Here is a 23927-nt window from a genome sequence, read left to right on the forward strand (position 1 = left end):
CCTGCGTCCATCCCTCCGGCTACTCTTCGAGGCCTGAGCGCGGTCGAGACCCATGGGACGACCGACACGCACAAGTCGTGAGCTTGTCGCAGGACAACGCCCGGCGGCATTGCACGAGGGCCGGCGAACGCCTTCGTTGGCGTGCAAATGCGCTGCCTATCGAGCGGACAGAGGGGTGCAGCAGAAGGACGAGTGAGGCCTCTGAGGTGCCGGCGCTGCCCCTCTGGTGCTGCGATGGCGCCGAGCGCTGCGTTGCGACTCCGCGCGCGGGCGAAGACTGCTCTGGTGCCGCTGTCTTGAGTTGGTGCGTCCTGCGTGGCGCTCAGGCCCTCGGCGCGTGCGCCGCCGCGGCGCTTCTTCCTCTCGCCATCACCGCGAGGGTCGCTCCATCAAACAAAGCCGAGGCTGCAGAGAGCGCGGCGCAGGCAGAGGGGCAGCGCCGCACGCGCTGCTGTGCTGCTGCCATCCGCGAGCTGCCTGCGCCTGCACGATGCTGCAGCATGTGCATGTGCCTCTCGACAGGCCGCAAGCGCGGCCGCCGGAGCCGGCCGCCGCCGGCGGCAGAGGGCATGATTTGTGCGCGCAGAGCAAGGCACGACGAGACGATTGCCGACGAGGAGCCCTATATGTGCCCGGCCGTTCCTCCATCCGCCGCTCCCTTTCACCCCTCCTCATCCTCATCCCGTCACCGCACCCTCCGCTGCCATGGCCGACGCCGAGATCAACTGCAGCAATGCGCGCCTCGAGCCGTTCGAGGACGGCATCGGCCTGCGCGTCGGCGCCATCTTCATCCTCCTTGTCTCGTCGGGCGCCATGACGCTCTTCCCCATCGTCACGCGCCGTGTCGCGCGCTTCGCCGTGCCGGCGGCCGTGTTCGACTTTGCCAAGTTCTTCGGCTCCGGCGTCATCATCGCCACGGCCTTCATCCACCTCCTCGCGCCCGGCGTCGAGGCGCTCTCGAGCCCGTGCCTCAACGAGAACTTCCAGAACTACCCGTTCGCCTTTGCCTTTGCCATGATCACCATGTTGTGAGTGACAGCGGTCCGCAGTGTGATGACTGGCGGAGGGTATCGGAGGGCCGCGAGCGGACGTCGCGCCGTCTAGAGAGGTTGTGCTCGTCACATGGGCTGGACCAGCCGCTGCTCTGCTATCGCTGGCAACTGCGCTCCGGCCGTGCTCGCGCTGACACCTCTCCAGCCTCACCTTCATCGTCGAGCTGCTCGCGTTCCGCATCGGCGCCGCCAAGGCTGCCTCGCTGGCGTACGACCCGCACACGGGCGGCCACCACCACGCCGCCGAGCACGGCAACCTGGCGCGCGTCGTCAGCACCGGCGCCGTGCCGCACACGCTCGTCGAGAAGAACGTCAGCGACTCGGACGAGGCGCTCGTCAAGGTGCCGCTCTCGGCTGCTGCCTCTGAGATCCTCGGCGTGGCCATTCTCGAGTTCGGCGTCATCTTCCACAGCGTCATCATCGGTGAGCATGCTGGCAGCCTCTTGTCCTCGACCTGTGCTGACTCTGCGGCACAGGCATCACGCTCGGCACAATTGGCGACCGCTCGTCGTTCGTCACGCTCTTTGTCGTCATCATCTGTGAGTAGGGCTGGCCAGGCTTCTTCGAATCGTGGCTGACCACGCCGCCTGCAGTCCATCAGATGTTCGAGGGTCTCGGTCTCGGCTCGCGGCTGGCCCTGCTGCCGCTGGGCCCGGGCAGCGCGATCCCGTTCCTCGGTGCCGTGGCCTACTCGCTCGTCACGCCGATTGGCCTGGCCATCGGCCTGGGCGTGCGGCACACGTACAACGAGGACTCGGCCAAGGCCTCGTACGTCACGGGCACGTTCGACAGTGCCAGTGCCGGCATCCTGCTGTACACGGGCCTCGTCGAGCTGCTGGCGCACGAGTTCATCTGTGAGTTCACGCTGCAGCAGTCGCATGCTCGCCGCCTCACTGACCACGTCCTCTGTGCAGTCAACGAGAAGATGCGCACCGACCCGCTCGGCAAGGTGCTCGTCCACGTCTGCACGATGCTCCTCGGCGCCGGCATCATGGCTCTTCTCGGCCGCTGGGCCTAAGCGGCTCCGTCGTCTCGGCGCATGCGATACCCTCTCTGCACATAGCTGCTTGCTCCCTCTCTTGGTCTAGATTATTGTCACTTGCCTGCCTTGCTCTGTATGCGCCTCGTGCCGCAGCCGGCCCCGTGCACCGACGCACTGCTGCGTCGGTCCGCGAGTGGCCCTGCGGCTAATCCACGTCATGCACACACTGCGCGCCGTGACGACGAAAGCTTGACTCGAGCGTGATGCGTAGTGGTACATTGCGTGCTGATACAATAGGGCGAGGAGAGGGAAGGCGTTCAGTAGCCTCCGCCGCCGCCATCGCCGCGCGAGAAGCCGGCCGTCTGCCGGCGCTGGTTGTCCTCGAGCTTGGGGCTGTGAGGGGACGACGCATCAGCAAGGTGCTCGGCCGCAGCGACACGTGTGGGACGCACCAGTCTTTGACGCTGTGACCGAGACCACCGCAGACCGCACAGCCAGTGAGCGAGGCACCCTGCCCGGCGCGAGGATCGTCGAGCGCTGCGAGGAAGGGCGGGATTCTGCAAGGCACCGAGGCGGTGAGCGATGATCGCCAGAGAGGCACACAAGAGCAGCGCTCACCTTTGCTTGGCCTCCATCAGGAGATACTTCAGGTCGAGCAGCGTCTGCTCGGCCGTGTTCATGTTGACAAACGTCGTGGCGATACCAGTGTTGCCGCTGCGGCCGGTACGACCCTGCAAAGCGTGTCAGTCGAGGCACTAAGCTGTCGCGCGCGTGAGTGCTCACGATCTGATGCTGTGAGCGCAGTGAGGCGTCAGCGTCTGCACGTGAGGGACATGACGCGTGCGACTCACGACGTAGTCCTCGATCTCCTTGGGCATCGTGTAGTTGACCACGTGCTGGATCTCGTTGAAGTCAAGACCCTTCGAGGCGACGCCCGAGGCGACCATGACGTCCTTCTTGCCGCTCTTGAAGCTCTTGATGGCGTACTCGCGCTCGTCCTGCGTCTTTGAGCCGTGGATGGCGACGGCCTCGACGCCCTTGAGCAGCAGGTATTCCTGGATGTCGTCGACCTCGTTCTTGTTGTCGCTGAACACGACGACGGGCGGCGCCGTCTTCTGCAGGCACTCGAGCAGATACACCATCTTGGCCTCTTGCTTTACGTACTCGACCTCCTGGATGATGTCCAGGTTCGCTGCACCCGCACGGCCAACGTTGATGACGACGGGCTGGATGAGCGACTGCTCTGCAAAGTCTTGAATCTTCTTGGGCATCGTGGCCGAGAAGAGCAGCGTTTGCCGTTGTTGCTGGATGGTGGCACGAGCGTCAGCATCACGTAGGAGCTGGAGCGCCGGGGCGCCTCACCTTGAAGAAGCTCATGATGTTGCGCACGTCGTCCTCGAAGCCCATGTCGATCATGCGGTCCGCCTCGTCGAGGCACAGGTACTTGCACGCCTCGAGCGTGAACTTCTTCTTCTCCAGCATGTCCTGCAGGCGGCCCGGCGTGGCGACGACAATGTGGAAGCCCTTGCCCATGACGTGCGACTGCTCGGCCATGCTGATGCCGCCGATGCAGAGCAGCACGCCGATCTCGGGATAGCCTGCCTGCGCCAGCACGTCGGCCATCACCTTGATGCCCTCGTACGTCTGTCGGGCAAGCTCACGCTGCAGGACCAAGGAGTCAGTCCTGTTTCACAGGGCACGAGAGCGCGACACGCACCGATGGGCAGACGATCATGCCAGTCGGGCCCTCGCCGCGCACGTATGGCAGCTTGCGCTGCTCCTCGAGCGCGAACATGACAATCGGCAGGCTGAACGCCAGCGTCTTGCCCGAGCCGGTGAAGGCGATGCCGATCATGTCGCGTCCGCTGAAGGCAGTCGGCAGGCCCTGCATCTGAATCGGCGTCGGCCGCTTGATGCCCTTCGACTCGAGGTGCGCCAGAAGCGGCGGAGGGAGCTTCATGTCCTGCGGTGACACGCATCAGCGGCCGATCTCAGGCGACGAACGGGCCCGGCCCGAGCACCGCGAAGAACGTAGCAAGCCCTTGCTGCAGCCACCGGCCCCTTCCAGCAAGTCCGCCAGCCCTCACTCACTCTAAAGTTGGTGATCAGCGGCGGGATGTCCTTGCCTTCCGCCAGCACATGGTGCTTGTCGCGCAGCTCCTCATTCTCCTGCTCTGTCCGCCGCCGCACGAACGCCGGTGCGCGCCAGCTCGTCTTCAGCGGCTCCTCGTAGGAGATGCCCTTTGCCAGCTCCATGTCGCTGGCAAGCTTGCGGCGCGCGGCGTGGGCGTCGAGGATCTTGCGCTCCTCCTCTGCAGCCTTCTCCGCCTCGCTCTTCTGCTCCTTGGCCTGCAGCGCCTTGAGCTCGCGCGCGGCGTGCAGCAGTGCCGTCTTGCTCTGCCGCACGCCCATGTCGTCGTCGTCGCCGCCCTTGTCGGCGCCCGTCTCGACGGCCGTGCCAGCGCCCGGCGCCGCCACTGCGACACGGCCGCGCCCTGCGATGCGCTGCAGCTCCATCTGCTTGCGCTTCGAGGCGGGAATGTAGGCCTCGTACGTGTCGTCGTCGTCTTCGTACGACATGAGGTCCGGCTCCTCCTCAACGACGCGCCGCCGCTTGTACGCCGGCGCACTGGCCGAAGCCGCGGCCGCGCCCGAGGCCGACGATTCGGCAGAGGGTGCCATCTGAGCGAGTGTGCTGGGAATGGAGCTGGCGAAAGAGCGCAGGCAGTGCAGAGAGGATGGTGGAGGTCAAGAGGATCGCGCCACTCTACTTGCTGCGCGTTCCGCGGCCGCTCCAGCCGCCGCCGCACGGCAAGGCGCCACGCAGACGGGTGCGGCAGGTGCAGGCGCCGCCGATGTTGCTCTCTTCCCACCACACCAATCCTCACACCGCACATCCGCCTCGGCCGTTCCGTATCGAGCCGAGATCGAAAATTGCATCACGCTTCGAACATAAGAATGCAATCTGCCAGCATTGCTGGCGGCGCCGGGCTCAGTCGCCCTGAGCCAGTGTGCGAGATGAGGAGACGTCCGCGAGGCCGAGAGAGACCGTGCTCCAGCTGTGTCGCACGCCTCAGTGCGTAGCACTCAGATTGCGCGCCTAGACTGACCCGAGCGTGACAAAGACGAGCCAGGCGCAGCACTAATGAGGAAAGCTGCCTCGAGCTCGCTTTGGGGCAGCCTGACAGGGCTGAAGCAGTGGGCTTGCAGCATGTCTCTCGACGGCCGTCCGCAGCGCGAGGTGCTCAGCATCCGCCGAGCTCAAGTCCTAGTGACGAAATCCTGCTCACGCGAGGTCACTGATTGAGCGCTCCTGTCTTCAGCGTGCAGCACATGCACATGGGTCTGTCTGCTGTGTCTGCGAAGCGGGTGCGGTTTGTCCGTGCCCGAGGAGGGGCAGGACGCACGGGCGCGGAAGTCGCGGCAGCGGGTGCGGGCAGCGACAGCGAGGCGCTTTCCGGGGTAGCCGGCGCCTTCTCAAGCGACCACCACCATCGGCTACATCGTCTCAGCTGCAAGATGTCCTCCACAGCTGCCCGTGTCGACCCCGACGTCGCCAACAAGGACGGCTCGCGCCCGGCCTTCGAGCCTTCGCCCTTCTCTCGCACCGCGCCGCCAGACGCCGAGTGGGTGCCGGGGCGCGGCCTCAATGCCCACCCCGAGGCCGGACGCTTCGCCTTCACGGATCAGACGAGCTTCCGCTCCGTGCACGTCGGCAAGACCAAGATTGCGCCGGCGGCCATGTACAAGCTGATGCTGGGCGGCATCGTGAGCAGGCACAGGCGTTGCTCAGGCATGTGACGCTGACTGCCGCTCGCTTGCTGCAGGCGCCTCGCCCGATCGCCCTTTGCGGTACGCTGTCGCCCGACGGTGTGCCGAACCTCGGTGAGTCTAGCAGCAGCTCGCATGCATGGCTGCCGCACTGACGTTCAATGCCGTGTGGCAGCGCCGATCAGCTGGTTCCAGATGGGTGCGTGCCTCGTCTGCTTGAGCCAGACGGCGCGCTGACGAAGGTCGATGCAGTCTCGCACAACCCGCCGCTCGTGATGATCTCGTTCGGCGGCGACTCGGCACGCCGCAAGGACAGCGAGCGCAACCTCAAGGAGTCTGGCGTGTGAGCAAGCCGAATGATGCGCGCGACACTGCTGCTGACCCGTCTCTCAGCTTCTGCATCTCTTCGTCGTCCGAGCCATTTGTGGAGGCGCTCAACAGTCAGTAGAATGGCATGACGCTTCGGCCAGCGCTGATCCTCGAATGCTTCAGGCGCAAGCGTCGACGCACCACGCGGCGTCTCTGAGTTCTTCTACTCGCACCTCACGCCCGTTCTCGGCGATGTCGTCAAGGCGCCGCGAGTTGGCGTGCGTCGCTCTCTGCTGCAGTTCTCTGTTCTCAGCTGAAGCCCTCGCTCCCACAGGAGAGCCCATTCTCGATGGAGTGCGAAGTCGACTTCACGCGCGAGTGGAACGTGCGTGCTCAGAGGCCTCGCAGCGCTACGCTGAAGCTGACGCGAGGCTTGCACAGAACGCGGAGGGCCAGCACACGACGACGATGGTCGTGGGCCGCGTCAAGGCGCTGCACATGCGCGAGGACTGCCTCACGCCCGAGGGCACGCTGGTGAGCTCACTGTCTCGATGCGGCTCCGTGCTGGACCTCACGCTCTCTCGCCTCAGGACCCCGCCAAGACGCTGCCAGTCTCGCGCATGGGCGGCCTCACCTACGGTCGCAGCACTACGTGAGTGCAGTGGGCATGACCCTGCGACTCTCGCTGACCGCGCCGTCCCGCAGCGGCTTCGACCTCTCGCGGCCCAAGTGGGAGGAGACGCAGAACACACCCGAGGTGCAGGCTGCGCTCAAGGAAGAGCGATGGGGCAGCTCGACGTCCAAGGTGGCCGAGAGCTGGCCGTGAGCTGGCCAGTCGCTCGCGGGTATGCTATACTATTACGTGGCCGCTGAAGCGCTGCTGGACGCTTCCGAAGTCTAGTCGAGCTTGAAGGTCTGCTCGGCAAAGTGGCGCAGCACCGACACGCCGAGGCGGTGGAAGGCGATCGACGGCGTGCGGACGATGATGATGGCGTGCGTGTTGATGACGTCCTCGGCGTACACGCGGTGCTTGACAAGGCGCGGCAGTACTGCTCGGCTGTTCAGGCGCTCGCAGATGCGCAGCTGTGCTTCCGACAGCGGCGGCGCCTTGCGCTTGCCCGGGGGCAACGGGACGCTCATGTGCTCTGCTGCGGGAGTGCCAGAGGCGTGCGTACCGACAGATGCGTGGGCGGGAGCCGGCGCGCTGTCAGGCGCCTTGACGTGGTCCTCGGTCGCGCTCTCGACTGCCGTGCGCAGCAGCGTCTCGGCGCGGGTGCGGTGCGGGTCCGAGCCTGGCTCCTTGCCCTCGCGCCAGGCCACGTGCATGGCTTCGATGCGCCTTTTCGATGCGCGGCTCTCCTTGGCGAAGCGCACGAGCACGAGCGGGATGAAGACGAGAGGAAAGACGACGGGCGAGAGCACCACTAGCAAGAGCGACACTGGGTAGGAGAAAGGCAGGCGTGACGGCGACATGAACCAAGGCAAACGCGGCAGGCGCGAGCGCAGCGACTTCGGCTTGGCGTGCTCTGGCGCGTCGATGCCGGTGATGATTGATGGGTAGTCGGGGTCCAGGGTGCTAGAGCAGGCGTGTTCAGCATGGAGGCAGAAGCGCAACGCTACGGATGCGACTCACACATTTGCATCGCCAGCCCACTCCTCAAGCGCATCCCACGGCTCCACAAGACCTGTCCTCGCCGGGACGGTGAGGTCGAGCACGGCGTTGGCGTAGAGGTCACACCTCTCGAAGCGCTGCAGGCCCGTGATGAAGGCGCTGCCCGGTTGGCTCATTGCCTCGATCAGGCCTCGCTTCTCGCGGCCCTTGGCGCCGGCAGACAGCTCCTCGTGCTCCCAGCCACTGTCGCGCATGTACTGAGGACAGATGTTCAGCCGCTTGCGCTTCCGAAAGTGATCAGACAGCGCCTCACAAGCTGCGCGCCTGTTCGGCTGAGGATGCGGCCTCCTATGAAGCTGACGATCCGACCGAACGAGCTGGCGGGAGGCGGCATGCCAAGATGCGGAGATGCAAATGTCTGTGCGAGCTCTGCGTCAGCTTTGAGAACCATCTTGCCTGGCGTATAGCGCCCACCGTGAAGTTGGTCGCGATCGGAGCGTCCTCTCCAGAAAAGAAGCCCGAAGCTTGCAGCTGGCCGACGACGAAGCGAGCTGTCAGGCCGCCGAGGGAGTAGCCAAGCTGTCGGAGCGATCAGCGCACAGACTATACGCCATATGAGGTCAGCTCACGATGCTGAAGCGAACGATTGTGTTGCCTGCTGATCGCAGACGTTTGACCTCGGCGGTGACCTGTCGGTGGCGCGTCAGAGCTTCGAACGCCGTGCAAGAGCCGCAGCGCGCCTCACCTCGGCAACTGCACGCTCGCCGATCCAGTCGATGCCGTCATACGTCCCGGCGCCCTCAGAGGTGCACGTGTTGAGTACGACGAGCTCCAGCGCATCGGGCTTGCGCTGCGCAGCGGCAGCCGCCTCCTGCTCTTGGACCACGCCTGCGAACCAGGCGCGCCCGCTGTCGTTCGTGCGCACGTCCTTCAGTGGCTCGCCGGGCGTGTCTGTTCTGTCGGAGCGCGGCGAGAGGGTACCGCCGTGCTGCGCCATGAGCACCGAGAGCAGGCTCGACAGGTGCGTCGGACTGCCCCAGAGGCCGTGCACGGCCACGAGCAGGTGCACCCGCGCAGCAGCCGACGTGCCAGCCTGGCTGTGCGACGCCGAGGCGCCGGCCGGGCTGGCGCTGCCGCTGTGCGACGTGCTTGCGGTGTCGGCCATGGCGGTCGCTTGCTGCAGCTTGAGGATGGAGCGGTGCGGAGGCAACCTGCGCTGACGCATGCGCGCGAAGCGCAGTGCTGACGCGAGACCCTGAGGTGGAGCGCGAGCGCGTAAGTCCGCGTCTCCGCACGTGCCACGCGCTGCAGCCGGCCGGCTCGGCGGTCCGGCGCAGCGTCAAAAGGAAGCCCAGACTGTGCTCCGCGTGGCCAGAGCATTCGTCATCCGTTGACCCTGACTACGTCCTGTTGCTAAGCGAGACACGTTGTGCTGGCCATCAGCTGCCCGAGACTGAGGAGCTGCTCCCACGCGCGCGCGGTGGCAGCGAGGGCGCCAGCCGAGGCGCCGAGGTGCGCGCCACGCCTGCGTCCCTTGGCGCACCAGGCAGCCATCAGGCAGATGCAAACTCAGTCAGGACGCACGTCTATTCAGCACTCCGGACGTCTCTCAGCGTAGGAGCGCGGCTTAAGTGGAAGCTGGGACGACCCAATGCCGCGCCTCACTCGTTGCCTCGTTCTCGACTTACGACGCCTGGGAGCCTCTCGATGTGGCGGCGGCGTAGGAGCTCCGCCCGCCGAGCGCATCGCAGATGCTGTCGAGGTCTAGCACGTCGCCGGCTGCTCTCCCATCTCCAGGCACGCACTTGCGCGCCCAGCTCAGCCCGACGAGGCGTACGTCGAGCCGGCCCAGATGATGCGCAGCTGTCGAGATCTCCGCCGAGCCTGCAGGGGTAGCTTGATCAATTGTTGGGTGACGCTGAACGCACACGTTGCTGAGGGCTATGTTGCCGTGACTCCATCCTGCGGCGTGCAGCTTCTCCAGCTGTCGTGAGAGCGCATCGCACACAGCCTGCCCTCCTTGAGGATCCGTCGCTAGCTCGTCGCATAGAGCGGACAGCGATGAGCCAACGTCCTCGAAGATGTGTGTCAGCCGCGAGGCGTCGTCGTCGCTACGCCCATAGCAGCAGGGGATAGCCGTGCCTTGCAGGTGCGATAGCTCCCGGTAGACGCGCAACTCGCGCTCGAGGTCCTTGTTCCAACGCACACGGCGGCTGCGCTTGCCAACGATCGCGATGTGGCCGGGTGTGGAGCACGTCTGTCGGCTCAGCTCGGGGTACCGCTTGCTGCCGCGCTGGATGAGGTCGAGGCAGGAGAAGGCCTCCGGAGAAGCTGGTTCGCGTCCGATACAGCCTCGATGCGCCACGGACGTGCTGCCAATGGCAAAGAGAGCGCAGCAGAGCTGGACGCATTCTGCTGTTGCGCCGTCGTCCGCTAGTGTGTGGCCCAGGTCCGCTCCTCGCACACCAGCATCCACTGCCCCTGTTGATTTGTTTTGCGCTGTCAGGGCGACCTGATCCTTCAGGAGCTCATGCAAGTTGAAGCCTGCGCGAGGCGCCGAGGCCAACGCAGCATGGCGGGCCTTGAGAGCAATCGCAGTCAGAACGAAGGTGAGGTTGCCTGCTCAGTGTGTCAGCCGTGGCAGGCGTCTTTGCGGACCATCCGACTCACGATCCTTGACCTGTGTGAAGCGCATCGCCGAGGGCTTGCTGTCCAGTTGGTCCGTTTCCTTCGCCGAGTGTGTGAAGAGCGCGCGGTTCACCGCCAGATCGAAGTTGAGAAAAAGAGGCCGGGTCTGATCCTCCTCGGCCATCGGCGTTACATCGATGTGCGCCAGCTCTTCGCCTGTCATTACGCTTGCCGACACGGCCTCGCTCATGCAGATGCTCTTCACCACTCGGAGGTAGAGGTCCAGTTGTGCAACGGAGTGCCGCGCTTGCAGGAAAGTGCGCTCGAGGAAGCCAAGTGTGACAAAGGGCTACAAGCGGAGCCATGTCAGTCAGCGAGGCGATGGCAGAAGGCGGGGGGGGACGCCAGGTGGCCGCGCGATCAGCTGCGACTGAGAGGGTGCCACACACCTGGAGCACAATCACATGCACGATTCGCCATCGCGAGTCAGGGCAGCCTAGAGTCGAAGTGGTAAAGCCGGATGTCAGCGCATGTGGCGATGCACGGCAAGAAGCACGACAGAGGCAGGACACCAGCCTGGAAAGCTCGGGCCTGACTCACGAGACAGCAGATAGAAGTTTGGACCGTCCCCAACATCGACCTCAAGCTCGGTCTTCCCAATCAGCGTTTATGCTCGGATGTCATCGTTGTGCACCCAGAGAAGGCCCGCCGTTGATTTTATCGTCTCCGAGTTGCGAGCCCAGACGTCGAGGAGTAGATTCGACGCAGTGAAGACTCCTTGAGCGAGCCTCTCCTGCAGCCTCGTCTCAGTTGACCAGCGCTGAGTACAAGGCCGGAGAACAGAACCCTGCGGCGCGCGTTCCTCGTGGCAGGAGGTATCGGACGCTGTGGCATCCCCGAGAGACGAGCGACTTCTGGCGAGCGAGTGCGCGTGAAGGCGTGCTGCACCGTGGCTCCGACGCTCAGCCTCGGACGGAGCAAAAGCGCCGGAATAGTCGAGAGGACCCGCTGCTGCAAAGGGCTGGAGCTCTGAACAGGCGCTCCACAAGTCGTACTCGAGGAGAGCTGATGTCCGAAGCGAGGTCCATTGAGGGAGGTCGTCCTGGACGTGCCGTGCTTCTTGTCTCAGCGCAGGATCTAGCTCACAGAGCATGACGGCGTCCAACTCCGAGCCTAGGCTTGTCTCGGCGGCCGGAAGGAAGCTCGCAGGCTCATCAGCAGACGAGAGACTAGCTACGATGGGGCTGAGACTTGGCAGTCATTTCGGATCGGCGCCGTCGTGCTTGAAGAGCTGGGTGGTCTCTTCGGGCGTCACGACTTGCTGCTGCCGGTGGCGCCGATATGCCGCTGCACCCTCCTCGCTGAACGGCCAATGCCTCTGGTCTTGATACGTCAAACTCGGATGCAGCGTCTCGAGCGCAACGGAGCGTCCGATGGCGCGGCTGTCGAGAGCTGTGTGCAGATGTAGCACACCGTTGGCCATGCGCACGAACGGGTGCACGAGTGACGAGGGTGCCATGGCAGAAGAAGCGCAATCGGGAGGCTTCGGCGGCGAGAAGATGAGAAGAAGGGCGAGAGGATGCAGCCTGCTTGTGCAGGAGAGCGTACTTGAGGCATCCGCAGCAGGGCCGCTGGCGTCTGCCGTCAGGCTGCCGCTGCATCTGGTTGCTGCGGCACACCGCTTGCGGCCCACGCGTGCGCACGTCTCACCTCAACGGCCACCCAACAGAGCGCTGCGGCTCCCGAGTCGACGCTTGCTCGCCCTCAGCAGCACGCGACAGCGAGCGTGAAGCATGTCTCTTTCCAGCGCAGATCCGCCATCAGGGGCTGCGCTATCAGCCTAGGGTTATCGTCGAAATCGAATTGCCTTTGAGTGCGGCGCCAAAGGCGGCGACATCGGCGCGGCATACGCTGCGCGCCGCCTGTGATGCTGCAAGTGGAGCCTCTGCCGCATCTCGAGGCTGCGCCGCAGCGAGAGCGTGCCCCATGAGGGCCGGCCTTGATAGCGCCTGGATCTACGCTTGAGAACTGCTTCGTTCCTTCCGCTTCAGCTGCAGATCAGGTGAGAAGCGGCGGGCTGAACGACGGATCGAGCAGCAGTGTTGCGGCGCGCTCTCGTGCGGGAGCGCCGTCGGCGCAGTGGCGCGCGCGCGTGGCTTGGGCCACATACGGCGTGGTGCGCGTTGCGGCCAGCGTGGCCCCTGCCTCTCACCAACCAACACCTCCCTGGCCTTGACTGGCGCGTCGCCCGGTCCCGTTTCTTTCGTGCTTGCCACGCCTCTCTGGCAGAGCCGCTGTTGCGCAGCTTCTTCCTCGGCACGCTCTCCGGCGGCGATGTCCTCGCGCGGCCTCGGCGCCGGGGCGAGCACGCCGCAGCGACGCGCGCCCTCGCCGCTCAGCTTCGCACCGGCCGCCTCAGCCGGGACCGGCGAGACGCTCAAACCAGACGGCAGCCCGTCTTCGGCACACTGGTTCACCTCGCCGCCGCCCTCGGGTCCGTCGGTAGCGCACGCATATGGCGCCTCGCCGCGCTATCCGCCCTCTGGCGGCTTTCCGTACGCACATGGGCATCCTCCGCCGAGTCCAGGCGGCACGGCGCCCGAGCAGTTTGCCTTCTCGACCACGCTGCGCAAGGGTGAGCAGCACTGACCGGTGCTGTCTGCTTGATACTCACCCTTTGTGCAGCATCCTCCGCAGCCGACGATCACCACTTCCTGCCCAGCCTAGCCCACGCCCCGACACCGGTGCACCCTCAGGCGCCTTCTTCCTCGCCCTCGGCGTACTTCACGCACGTGTCCGTTGCGGAGGTGCTGCGGCACCTTGGGACGTCACTTCAGGCCGGCCTCTCATCAGCCGCTGTGCCACAAGCGCGCAATGCGGCAGGTGGGCCGAATGAGTTCAGCGTCAAGGGCGGCGATCCAGCGTGGAGGAAATTCGCGGGGCAGTTTGCAGAACCGCTCATTCTCCTGCTCATGGGCAGCGCAGCAGTGAGCGCGCTGCTGGGCGAGTGGGACGACGCCATCAGCATCACAGTGGCCGTCGTGATTGTCATCTCAGGTGAGTGTCGCAACGGGCGGCGCAGCGCGGCTCCCCTCGGAGGATCGAGGCTCGCGCCAGCATCTTACGCGACGCCCGACCCGTCTGTCAGTCGGCTTTGTCCAGGAGCAACGCTCAGAACAGAGCCTCGAGGCGCTCAACAAGCTCGTGCCCCACTTCTGTCATCTGGTGCGCGATGGCGCGACTACGACGGTCCTCGCCAACGAGCTCGTGCCGGGCGACGTCGTGACGTTCTCCACGGGCGACCGCATCCCGGCCGATGTGCGCGTTGCAGAGGCTGTGGCGCTGGAGATCGACGAGAGCACATTGACCGGCGAGATCAAGCCACGTCGCAAGACCGCTGACGTCGTCGAGCGCGCCGCCGACCACAGCGAGTCGGCCATCGCAGAGCGCGACAACATTGCATTCATGGGCACGCTGGTCAAGAGCGGTGAGTCGCCGTGGGAGCCTGTGCTCGTACTCTGGTGTCTCACGGCGTTCCACAGGCTACGGCTGCGGCATTGTCGTCGGCACTGGCGTGCGCACAGAGTTTGGCATGATCTTTTCGATGGTCGACGAGGTGACAGAGCGGCGCACGCCGCTGCAGCTCAGCATGGACCAGCTGGCGCAGCGCCTGAGCATGATCAGCTTCGCGATCATCGGCGTCATCTGCCTGATGGGCGTGCTGCAGAACAAGCCGTGGCTGGAGATGTTCACCATCGGAGGTGAGTATGCGCACATGCAGCGCGCAGCCTTGCGGACGTCTGACCCTATGGCCGTTGGCAGTGTCGCTCGCCGTTGCGGCCATCCCTGAGGGCCTGCCCATCGTCGTCACGGTGACGCTGGCGCTCGGTGTGCTGCGCATGTCGAACCGCAAGGCGATCGTCAAGCGGCTTCCTTCGGTCGAGACGCTCGGCTGCGTGTCCGTCATCTGCTCCGACAAGACCGGCACGCTGACTTCGAACCAGATGACCGTCGTGCGCGCCTTCACCTTCGAAGACGGCAGCATCGACTTCACGTCGCAGCAGGCTCCGCACCGGCCGTCCGAGGCCCTGTCGCGCAGCCTGTTCGTCGGCAACATCTGCAACAACTCGCACCGGGACGCCAGCGGCGCCAACGTCGGCCAGGCCACCGACGTCGCCATGGCAGATGCGCTGCGCCTCTTTGGCCTGGAGGACAAGCGGCCGTACTTCAAGCGCTCCAACGAGGTGCCCTTCGACTCGGACACCAAGCTGATGGCCGTGACGGGCTCTCTCAGCACGGGCAGCGCCAAGTCGGAGGAGCAGGTGTACGTCAAGGGCGCCTTCGAGATCATTCTCGAGCGCTGCAGTGCGTACGTCGGCCCGGAAGGGCGCCGTGTGCAGCTGGACGATGCCGCGCGAAAGCGTGTCTCGGACGTCGCGCTCGAGTTCTCCAGCAGCGGCCTGCGCGTGCTCGCTACTGCGTCGGGAGCGCCCAACGCTCTCGACTCTCGGACTCTCGTCTTCAGCGGCTTGCAGGCGATGCAGGATCCGCCTCGGCCGGGTGTCGAGGAGGCCATCGCCGCGCTTGGTCGCGGCGGCGTCCAAGTCGTGATGATCACGGGTGACGCCGAGACGACGGCCTTGTCCATCGCGCGCCAGCTCGGCATCGTCAAGGGCACAGGGCGGACGGGCGTCATGACCGGCAAGCAGCTCGACGGGCTGAGCGAGCGACAGCTGCAAGAGCGCATCGGCGGCATCAGCGTCTTCGCACGGACGACGCCGCGACACAAGATGTCGATCATCGCAGCCTTTCAGGCCAATGGAGCAGTGGTGGCCATGACGGGCGACGGAGGTGAGCCAGCCAGCGGCGCATGCGCAGCCATCGCACTCCCACTGACATCGCCGAAAGTGAACGACGCTCCGGCCCTGAAGATGGCCGACATCGGCATCTCGATGGGCCGCGGCGGCACGGACGTGGCCAAGGAGGCAGCCGACGTGATCTTGGTCGACGACAACTTCGCGACCATTCTGCCTGCCGTCGAGGAAGGTGTGTGGTGACGTGCGCCGCCTCGTACACAGCTGGCTGACACCGCGCCCCAGGCAAGGGCATCTTCTACAACATCCAGAACTTCCTCTCCTTCCAGCTCAGCACGGCCGTCGCTGCGCTGACGCTGATCACGCTGTGCACGGCGTTCGGGCTCAAGCTGCCGCTGAACCCGATGCAGATCCTCTTCATCAACATCCTCATGGACGGGCCGCCGAGCCAGAGCCTCGGCGTCGACCCGGTCGACCACAGCGTGATGCGAAGGCCGCCGCGCGGCAAGACGGCGCCGATTATCACGCAGCGCCTCATCTACCGCATTCTGTTCTCGGCCTCCGTCATCGTCGTCGGCACGCTCTACATCTACATCCACGAGTTGCGCGACGGCTTCGCGGACCAGCGGGACCAGACGATGGTGAGTGCGCAGCGGCGTCGTACAGCGTGGCTGCGGGCTGACACCCGCTGCTCGCAGACCTTCACATGCTTCGTCTTCCTCGACCTCACATCCGCGATCCAGAACCGCGGCCTGGCGACGCCGCTGCTGGGCAACCGCATGCTCATCACGACCGTCTCGGCCAGTCTGGTGACGCAGCTGGCGCTCGTCTACTTTCCGCTGCTGCAGGGCGTGTTCCAGACGACGGGGCTGGACCTCGGCGATCTCTTCCTGCTCGTCTTTATTGCCGGGCTGGCGTTCGGCGCGCACGAGCTGCGTCGCCGCTACGAGCGGCGGCTCGGCCTAGAGGAGGCAGACTGGGAAGGCAGCATGGCGTGAAGACGGAGGAGCGCGGACACTTGCACGACCTAATAGAAGAACTTATTGTAGCCCCGGTTGCCGTGACCACCGTCTTGCACGGCGTGTGTGAGTGTGCACCGCTTGCTGCGCCAGCCTCGGCGAAGCCTAGAGAGCTTCGCCCTCTCGTCGTGGTCGCTCGGCAGCGACCACGTCGACCGTACCGGCGCCTCGGAGCCCACAGCTTCTCTGCTCTGTCTTCAGCCGAGCACGTCTCGCCTCATCCGAGCTGCTTCCTTCAGCCACGTTTCAGCGCTCAGAGCGCCCATGAGACGGCGCGCAAGGAACAGCGGCTCAGGGGAGCTAGATGCTTGCGAGCCGGCGGTGATGTCGTCGCCACCTACGCGCCGCTGCTGCCTGCTGCTGGCTGGGCAGACGCAGCACACAGCAGGGCGCTCTCGAGCTCTGGCTGGCGGCACGGCGCCGCTGCATCGCTGTCACAGCGCCTGCGCTGCGCCGCGCTCTGCCGTGCTGCGCGCTGGCGCGTGCAGGCGCTGGCCGCATGCCGCCGCGCTCGCGGCGAGGGCGCGCGCGGCGGATGCGGGCACGTCGGCCGCCATCGCCGTGCGCGCGTCGCGAGCGCAGCGCGTCGCGCCTCGCTCCCGACCACGACCTCGCCTCTCCCTCCAACCTCGCACCCTGCCTTGCCCCGCCTCTCGGCCGCACCGCTCCTCGCTCATCCAGGGACCCGCACGTATCTCTGGCGCCGGCGTTTGCGTCTCGGACAGCCCGCTTGGCCCGCCTCTGCAGCGCGTTCTCCGGGCACTTCGGCCGCCTGCCGCGGCCTCGTCCTCTTGCTCGCTCGATGCAGCTGCGTCGCGCATAGCCTCTCTGTCTCACCGCACCGGCCTTGAGAGTGCACTCGGCCAGTCTCACACCGCGCCGCTTCCTTCTGAGCACGCGCTCGCTCTCTTCCACGGCACGCCCCGACATCTCTCGCGTCGTCGGGCTTGCAGCGCGCATCGGCGCCTCGCCTCTGAACGACCCGAGCTGTGCGGAGCGCCGCCTCAACGCCGCATGGCATGTTCGACGGCGGGCAATACCCAGGGATCGCTGGCTCGGTGCAGGGCCTCGGCGGCTTCGGCGCGGATGCCCAGTCGCAAGGCGCCGCGCTGCAGCCGGGCGCCCAGCAGCACACGCAGCAGAACCAGCTCGGCATGAATCCTGCGCAATTCGCAGCCATGTCGCAGATGGGCCCGGACCTCTCCTCGGCGGCGGGCAACGGCCTCACGCCGGCCATGCTCGCCATGCTGCAGCAGACGCAGCAGCAGGGCGGCGCGTCAGGCTCTCGCTGGCCGGCAGGCCAGAGCTTCAATCCGAGCATGTTCAACCAAACAGCTCAGCAAGCGGCGCCATCGCACTCCGGCGCGCCCGGCTATGCCTCGCAGCCGGCCTACAACTTTGGCGCGCTCCAGGGCGGCGGCGGAGGCTTGAGCAGCGAGGCGGGCGCTGGAGCGATGTTCGGCCAAGGAGCGCAGAACTCCAGCATGCAGTACTCGCAATTCGCCGGCGCCTCCGCCATGCCGCAGACGAGCGGCGCGATCGAGCCGAACGCTCTGATGAACGGCTTGAACGGCTTCGCGGAAACGTCGACCGACGGCGCTGGGTCGAGCTACGGCTCCATGCAGCACGCAGGCTCGGCAGCCGCCAACGCCGGGATGCAGCCCTTCATGTACGCGTCTGCGTCGTCGCCCGGTGCCTCGGACGTGGGTGAGTTCAAGAAGCCCGGCACCAGTCAGGGCGGCCGGAGGAGTCGAGGCACGCCGACAAGCACACCCGGCCCGAAGTTTGGACCGCCCGGAGCACATCAAGGATCGTCGCCTGGGCACGCTGTGCCTCACGCCGGCGGCATCCAAGCTTTCGCGCGCGACCGCTCCAGGAGCCATACGCGGAGTCCGTCCGTCTCTGGCGCGCAGCTGCCGCAGCAGCCCGGCCACCGACCGCCTGGCACGCCGCTGCAGACGCAGCAGCCGCACCCGAGCGCGGCAGGAACGCCGCGCGGCGCGCACGCATCGCAGCCGCAGATGGCGATGCCGAGCTTCCCACCTGGGTGGCAGCCGGCGATGCCGCCAGCGCAGCAGCAGCAGATGATGAGCCAGGCGATGCAGCTCTCGAAGCAGCGCGCCAACCAGGGCCAGGCCATGTCGCCTGCTCAGGCGCTGCAGCAGATGGGCTTCGTCTTCGTCAAGGCTGCCCTACTCCCGCCTCAGGCGCAGGAAGCCTTGGTCGCGGGCGGCGCAGTCATCAGCATCAACGAGGCGCGCGCTCTCGGCTTCTTGCCGCAGCATGGGCAGGCGCACGCAGGACAGGGCGCCGGAGCCGGACAGGCGCCCGCTGCGCACTCGCCGCACCCGTCATCGCTCAATCCGCAGGCGCAGCAGCAGTTCATGATGCAGCAGCAGCAGCATGCACGGCAACAGTCGCAGCAGCCGCAGCAGCAGCAACAGTATCCGTCGCATGCTCCGTCTACTCCGCAGCAGCAGGCCGGCATGCCGCCGCCGCAGGTCTTCAGGCCGTCGCCAGGCGCTCACGCCGCGTCTCCAGCGCATGGACCGCAAAGTCCGAGCGCAGGCGCAGGCGGGATGTCTGCGCCAAACGGCTCGGCACGAGTGCGCCAGGGCACGAACCCTCCGCGGCCTCAGTCTCGAAGCAGCGCACGGGGAGGATCACGCCCGCCAACGACTGACGGGCTGAGCGGGTCAAATCCCTTCGCTCCCTCGGACATGTCGGAGAGTGCGTCGCGGCGACCTAGCTCGGCCTTGGCGCTGGACGGCGCGCCGCCAGGACCCTCGCGATCGTTCTCTGTGGCCTCCGCCGACGGCGTGTCCGGCGGCCCGCCTGATGCGCTCGCCACAATCGAGCAGCAAGCGCAGGCGCAGGCGGCACAGCTGCGTGCGCATCGCTTCAGCGTCGCATCCTTGCCGCCCTCTCAGGGCGGGCCGCTGCCCAAGTTCACGAAGAGCGGCTTCGCTGTCGCCGACTACAACTCGCGCGTCACGCCGCTGCCTCCGCTTCCAGACGGCGACGAGGTGCCCGAAGAGGACGCCAAGGCGCTCGAGAAGCTCTGGCAGCCGCTGACGAAGGAAGAGGAAGGCCATTTGGCGGTGATCATGCAGAGAGACCACGACTACACGCAGATGATCAACACGCACGGGCACCGCAGCCTCAACGCTCTCCGGGCCCGCGCCGACGAGCTGCGGCCTGCGCCGCACAACCTGCACTGGTGGGAGCGGCCGGACGTCGCAGACGACCCGCACTACATCAACAAGGCCTACGAGGCATTACACGTGCTCCTCCCGCAGCAGAAGCGGCACGAGCAGCTGCGCAAGGGCGGGCGCAGCGCGGGCACGCTTGCGTCGAACCTGTCTGCGTACGAGGATCGGCGGTTGTCGCGCGCTGCCGCAGGCAAGGTCGAGGATCTGGTGCCAATCCGGCTCGAGATCGACTACGAGGCGTGGCGACTGCGCGAGACGTTCACATGGAACGCCACCGATGCACACGTCGGCCTCGACTCCTTTGCCCAGACGCTGTGCGACGACTTTGCTCTGCCGCACGCCGGCTTCGTGGCTGCCATCAAGCAGTCTGTGCAGGCGCAGGTGCAGGAGCACGTTGCCGCTCGCGCGCTCTATGTGCGACGAGGCGAGGATGCAGACGACGCGCGCCGAGGAAAGCTGGATGCAGAAGAGCAACAGTGGTGGAAGAGGCAGAGGGACAGTCTTGCCGATGAGGCGTCGCCCGCCTCGCGGAAGCGCGCGCTCAGCGCCGAGGCGGAGGACGAGCGTGCGACAGCGAAGAGCGAGAGCCCAGTCGTTGTTGCGCGTCCGCGGGCGGAGCTCCGAATCGACATTCGAGTGAGTACAGTTGCGCATCGCGCCCTGCGCATACAGCACTGACCGTCTTGACAGCTCGACATCACGGTGGGCGCGATGAACCTCGTCGACCGCTTCGAGTGGGACCTTGGCGAAGACGAGACTACCTCGCCGGAGCAGTTCGCAGAGGTCTTCGCCGCCGATCTCGGCCTGTCGGGCGAGTTCCGGACTGCGATCGCGCACTCCATTCGCGAGCAGGTCGACGTGCACAAGCGCTCCCTCGCGCTGCTCGGCTACGCGTTCGACGGCGCAGACGTGTACGACGAGGAGCTGCGCACGTGCTTCCTGCCGTCCGTGTCGGGCGCTGCGCGCAACGAGGCGGATGCGGACAGCCACACGCCGCGCCTGCACCAGCTGAGCGAGGCTGACATCGACTTGCTGGAGAAGGAGCGGGAACGGGACGCGCGGCGAAAGAGGCGCCAGACGCGCGGACGGCGAGGCATCAACCTGCCCGATCGCGAGCCTCAGAAGACGCAGCGAACGCCGGCCGTCTCCGGACTCCAGGCTGCCAACATCGCGGCCATGCTGGCGAGCAACGGCGGCGAGATGGCTGGCGGAGAGTGGAATGGGCTCGTTGGCCCGGGCGGACGCTCGGACCGTGGAGCAGGCATTTCGACGAGACGTGCTGCAGCGGCCGCCACCGCCTCGATCGCGCCGTCGCTGGGCCTGCCGGATCGCGACACACCTGCACCCGTACCCGAGGCGCCGCAAGCTGCAGCCAAGCGGGCACGCCTGGAGAGCCACGCCGTGCACTTTGTGCACCCCGGCGGTCTTGGCGGCCTCAACGAGGCCACGGGTCCGAGCTTCGTCGGCGCAAACGGAGGCGAGCTGCACAAGCACAGACCTGTCGCGCAGTCCGGCGCTGCCGTCTCGGCCTCCGCACAGGACACGCCGCAGTCGCACATGTCGGCGAAGGCTGCCGCTGCCGCTGCAGTCGCTGCGAAGATCCGGGCTGAGGACGTCAAGACGCAGCACGAATGCTTCCACGACGGGCAGTGGCACTGCTCCAACTGCGGCATTCCAGGCACGCTTGCTCCGGGCCGCCGCAAAGGCCCACTCGGCGACAAGACGCTCTGCGGCCCGTGCGGCAAGTACTACCATCGCCACCGCCGGATCCAGAACGTGCACTACACTCGCGACGAGGGATTCCATCGCGGCCTCTACGGCCACAGCAAGATTCCGCGGCCGGAGCACGGCGACTCGACACAACCGACGTCTGCTGCAGACACGCCCGCCTCGGGGGCGAACGGTTCATCTGGCGCACGTGCAGACAAGCGCCGTGCGGACCGCGAGGCCGGCGAAGGCCAGCACTCGAGCAGCGATGACGACGACGATGACGATGACGAAGATGACGACGACAACGATGAGGCCGTCGACGACAAGAGCAAGGTCGTGCGCAATGCTCACGCGCTGCAGGCCGGCTCCCTCGTCAGTCAGCCGCAGTCGACGCGCGGCAACTCGCCCGACCTGCCGTTCCAGCAAGTCGGCTCGCCCGACGAGGACTCGGACTCGGCGGAGTCCTCTCCCGGCTCGTCACGCCGTCCGAGCGCATCGCCGTCGAAGAACGGCGTCCAGGCGCGGCTCTCGCAGACGCCGGCGATGCATGCTGGCTCGCCGCTCAAGCAGGAGCAAGGCGTCGCCCAGGACACACACAGAGTCCCGTCGGAAAGCCCCGCGCTCGCGCCGTCAGGCGCCCAGCAAGCACCGCCGGTGGCTCCGGATTGGCTCAGCGAGGCAGCAGACTCGCTGCGCCAGCAGTATCCCGACGACCGCTTCGAGCTGCTGCTCCGCGCGCGGCCGCCGGCTGCTGCCAGCTTGCCAGAGGTCCCAGGGCAAACGGACTGGCGCGTGCGCTGCCAGGACTGTCCCGGCAAGGTGAGTTCGCTGATGCGCGGCGTCGTGGCCTTTACGGCTGCTGACACGCTCCCGCAGCTCTATACCCCCGGCCCTGGCGAGTCGCTGGACAACTTCCTGATTCACCTTCGCAACCGTCTGCATCGTAACAATGTGGGTGTGCTGGCGTGCTGTGCGGTCTGACCAGCATCTGACTGCCGGCTCTCCAGGTCGCCGCCCGACTCTCGCTCGAACAGTAGCGCCGTGGAGCGAGCGGCTCCTCTGGCACTCTGCCGCTGCCCTTGCGCCTCTCTCCGCAGCTGTCCGCACACACGTACTCGTGTGCCGTGCTCCGAAACGCTCAAGCGCTGAATACATCGTGCTTGCATCTGCTGCTGGTGAAGCGAGGTCCACCTGAGGCAGAGATGTGTCCCTTGCTGCGGCGGCGCACCTGACAGCTTGAGGGTGCATTCGATGGCTCGGCGAAGCGTCCTGCGGTCATTCCGTACGAGAATGGCCCGCGCTCTGGCTTGAAGAATTGGCTGCCAGAGGCATCGTGCCTGTGCATCCGAGGCTCCGGACGGGCGCCACAAACAAACGGGAGCGGGAGGCGGAGGCGGAGCGGTGCGGCGTCGCCATCAGGCACGCGCCTGCGCAAGGCGTGCGCAACGGTCGGCGCGCATGCATCGCCGCAGCGCAGGCAGAGCTCCTTGCGCAGCGGCCGTGCCGCAGGCGTGAGGCAGCGCCCTTGCTTGCTGCGGTCATCGCTCGGACATAAGCCAGCGGCTCGGACACTTTTGGCGCTATGCTCCGAGCATGGGCCAGCGAGGCGGCTGCGGCTGCGGTGCCGTCGGAGGCGCGCGCCTGCCATCATGCGCGGCCCGCCATCGCACCTCCGAGCATCCTTCTCCGCCGCCACTATCAACGAGCACCAGCAAGGGTCGCTGCTCCGTCGGACCCCGAGCATCACGCATGCTCCACTGCGCCGGATCAGCTATCCTGCTGCTTGTCCCTGGCAGCAATGGTGATGCGCGCTGCACGTGGCCGCCCCTCGACACCTCGGGTGCCTCCATGTACTGCACACGCCCGACGAACGGTCAATGACGCTGCTGTGCAGGCGTTATGACGGGTGCTCCAGAGCCTCAGTCTCGGAGACTTGGCGATGGGCCCGAGATTCGCCAGTCCGCGGATGTCGGGCGTCTTGCAGCCAGACCAACGTAGCCTGCAAGGGTGCCCTTGCCCATCCTCAATGCGCGCTCACCGCCCTCTGCGCAGGCCCCTGCGCTCGCTTGAGCTCTCCGCCCTTACAGCCGCGATATTAGCCAGGCTCTCGCCAAGAATTGTGATGGGTACCCAGACGAGGCTCGAGTACCTGACGGAGAAGGTCGGGAGCCGTGATCTTGCCTTCAAGGCTGCGCGCTGTCTCGCGCGACTGCGGTGTCCGCAGTGCCGCGCGATGCCTCGTCTCGAGCACGACCGTCCGTGCCCGTGAGAAGTCGCACTGACTGAGTCTGTGCGCCGTATCGTCCCCATTGCAGCGCCGCCGCCTCCGCATCGCTGGACCCTAGCGCAGAGCCGACGTATGCGACCCGGCCGTTGCGCCTGGGAGGCGCCCAAGGCGCGCATTCCGGCGGCCTGGTGACAGCTGCAGCGACAGGGGTCTTCGCCGCGCAATCGACCATTCTCGGCCTCGGACATGACCTAGCTTTTGCACCTCCGTATTCTCTGAGATCTCATACCTCGACTCGACTCGAGGTTACTCGAGACAGCGTGCAGCTTCGAAGGAGTCTGCTGTGCCGTCTGTGAGGCTCGCCTCGCTCGCGAAGCGGATGGCGAGGGCACGGCAGCTGTCTGTGCTGTCAACCCCCTCTTCTAGCGTGGCCGCCTGCCGGCGCAGCACCCAGCATCTCGTCCATCGATCTCGCAGAGCGGGCCAACGCCGGCGCCCTCAGCGCAGGAGCAGCGCGAGAGCAGGGCAGGAGAGGGCATGGCGCCCGAGCTCTGCTCTGAGCGGGACGCAGCTGTTTCACCTGCTGCACGA

General features: G+C 66.3%; 8 protein-coding genes across 8 annotated transcripts; 5 read left to right on the forward strand and 3 right to left on the reverse strand.

Moving 5' to 3' along the window:
* The first annotated feature begins 321 nt into the window (after nt 1-321).
* Nucleotides 322-2259, forward strand: FA09DRAFT_360915 (ZIP zinc/iron transport family). The gene is made up of 5 exons (XM_025745290.1): nt 322-1028; nt 1198-1475; nt 1529-1591; nt 1646-1906; nt 1967-2259. Exons 1-5 carry the CDS (start codon nt 706-708, stop codon nt 2068-2070), a joined length of 1029 nt encoding a protein of 342 aa, XP_025597865.1. The 5' UTR covers nt 322-705; the 3' UTR covers nt 2071-2259.
* Nucleotides 2260-2351: 92 nt separating this feature from the next.
* FA09DRAFT_319223 (DEAD-domain-containing protein) lies at nt 2352-4765 on the reverse strand (the record flags this gene model as incomplete). The annotated part of the gene is made up of 8 exons (XM_025740928.1): nt 4126-4765; nt 3752-3997; nt 3397-3696; nt 2886-3338; nt 2818-2826; nt 2653-2765; nt 2487-2591; nt 2352-2427 (listed from the first exon to the last, which is right to left on the reverse strand). Exons 1-8 carry the CDS (start codon nt 4714-4716, stop codon nt 2352-2354), a joined length of 1893 nt encoding a protein of 630 aa, XP_025597866.1. The 5' UTR covers nt 4717-4765.
* A 788-nt stretch (nt 4766-5553) lies between these two features.
* FA09DRAFT_298276 (hypothetical protein) lies at nt 5554-6940 on the forward strand (the record flags this gene model as incomplete). The annotated part of the gene is made up of 10 exons (XM_025740239.1): nt 5554-5802; nt 5862-5919; nt 5981-6004; nt 6058-6148; nt 6199-6245; nt 6298-6392; nt 6449-6499; nt 6556-6648; nt 6705-6766; nt 6820-6940. The coding sequence occupies 10 exons, from the start codon at nt 5554-5556 to the stop codon at nt 6938-6940; spliced, it is 891 nt and encodes a 296-aa protein (XP_025597867.1).
* FA09DRAFT_360918 (DUF676-domain-containing protein) lies at nt 6904-10538 on the reverse strand (the record flags this gene model as incomplete). Its single annotated transcript, XM_025745291.1, has 8 exons — nt 6904-7690; nt 7748-7983; nt 8040-8144; nt 8201-8305; nt 8356-8415; nt 8472-8981; nt 10239-10345; nt 10397-10538. The coding sequence occupies 8 exons, from the start codon at nt 10536-10538 to the stop codon at nt 7012-7014; spliced, it is 1944 nt and encodes a 647-aa protein (XP_025597868.1). The 3' UTR covers nt 6904-7011.
* Nucleotides 10539-13122: 2584 nt separating this feature from the next.
* Nucleotides 13123-16220, forward strand: FA09DRAFT_319229 (calcium-transporting P). Its single transcript, XM_025740929.1, has 7 exons — nt 13123-13411; nt 13503-13841; nt 13897-14115; nt 14177-15205; nt 15263-15400; nt 15454-15809; nt 15867-16220. Exons 1-7 carry the CDS (start codon nt 13327-13329, stop codon nt 16164-16166), a joined length of 2466 nt encoding a protein of 821 aa, XP_025597869.1. The 5' UTR covers nt 13123-13326; the 3' UTR covers nt 16167-16220.
* Nucleotides 16221-16790: 570 nt separating this feature from the next.
* On the forward strand, nt 16791-22386 carry FA09DRAFT_330272 (SNF5-domain-containing protein). Its single transcript, XM_025742537.1, has 4 exons — nt 16791-20035; nt 20090-21928; nt 21986-22060; nt 22117-22386. The coding sequence occupies exons 1-4, from the start codon at nt 17207-17209 to the stop codon at nt 22144-22146; spliced, it is 4773 nt and encodes a 1590-aa protein (XP_025597870.1). The 5' UTR covers nt 16791-17206; the 3' UTR covers nt 22147-22386.
* A 95-nt stretch (nt 22387-22481) lies between these two features.
* Nucleotides 22482-23302, forward strand: FA09DRAFT_330273 (hypothetical protein). Its single transcript, XM_025742538.1, has one exon. It carries the CDS (start codon nt 22703-22705, stop codon nt 22988-22990), a length of 288 nt encoding a protein of 95 aa, XP_025597871.1. The 5' UTR covers nt 22482-22702; the 3' UTR covers nt 22991-23302.
* FA09DRAFT_40469 (hypothetical protein) lies at nt 22999-23729 on the reverse strand. The gene has a single exon (XM_025745641.1). The coding sequence runs from the start codon at nt 23582-23584 to the stop codon at nt 23144-23146; it is 441 nt and encodes a 146-aa protein (XP_025597872.1). The 5' UTR covers nt 23585-23729; the 3' UTR covers nt 22999-23143.
* Nucleotides 23730-23927: the final 198 nt, after the last annotated feature.

The sequence above is a fragment of the Tilletiopsis washingtonensis genome, assembly GCF_003144115.1.
Source record: "Tilletiopsis washingtonensis strain MCA 4186 unplaced genomic scaffold FA09scaffold_12, whole genome shotgun sequence".
Classification (NCBI taxonomy): Eukaryota; Fungi; Basidiomycota; class Exobasidiomycetes; order Entylomatales; genus Tilletiopsis; species Tilletiopsis washingtonensis.

Bases quoted from the DNA above. Each gene is read 5' to 3' on its own strand.
- FA09DRAFT_330272 (XM_025742537.1), top strand. From the start codon at position 17,207: ATGTTCGACGGCGGGCAATACCCAGGGATCGCTGGCTCGGTGCAGGGC. The intron at 20,036-20,089 runs GTGAGTACAGTT...CCGTCTTGACAG, and splicing joins AGCTCCGAATCGACATTCGA to CTCGACATCACGGTGGGCGC. The intron at 21,929-21,985 runs GTGAGTTCGCTG...ACGCTCCCGCAG, and splicing joins GCCAGGACTGTCCCGGCAAG to CTCTATACCCCCGGCCCTGG.
- FA09DRAFT_40469 (XM_025745641.1), bottom strand. From the start codon at position 23,584: ATGTCCGAGGCCGAGAATGGTCGATTGCGCGGCGAAGACCCCTGTCGC.
- FA09DRAFT_360915 (XM_025745290.1), top strand. From the start codon at position 706: ATGGCCGACGCCGAGATCAACTGCAGCAATGCGCGCCTCGAGCCGTTC. The intron at 1,476-1,528 runs GTGAGCATGCTG...TCTGCGGCACAG, and splicing joins CTTCCACAGCGTCATCATCG to GCATCACGCTCGGCACAATT. The intron at 1,907-1,966 runs GTGAGTTCACGC...TCCTCTGTGCAG, and splicing joins GCTGGCGCACGAGTTCATCT to TCAACGAGAAGATGCGCACC.
- FA09DRAFT_319229 (XM_025740929.1), top strand. From the start codon at position 13,327: ATGGGCAGCGCAGCAGTGAGCGCGCTGCTGGGCGAGTGGGACGACGCC. The intron at 13,412-13,502 runs GTGAGTGTCGCA...CCCGTCTGTCAG, and splicing joins CGTCGTGATTGTCATCTCAG to TCGGCTTTGTCCAGGAGCAA. The intron at 15,401-15,453 runs GTGTGTGGTGAC...ACCGCGCCCCAG, and splicing joins TCTGCCTGCCGTCGAGGAAG to GCAAGGGCATCTTCTACAAC.
- FA09DRAFT_330273 (XM_025742538.1), top strand. From the start codon at position 22,703: ATGGGCCAGCGAGGCGGCTGCGGCTGCGGTGCCGTCGGAGGCGCGCGC.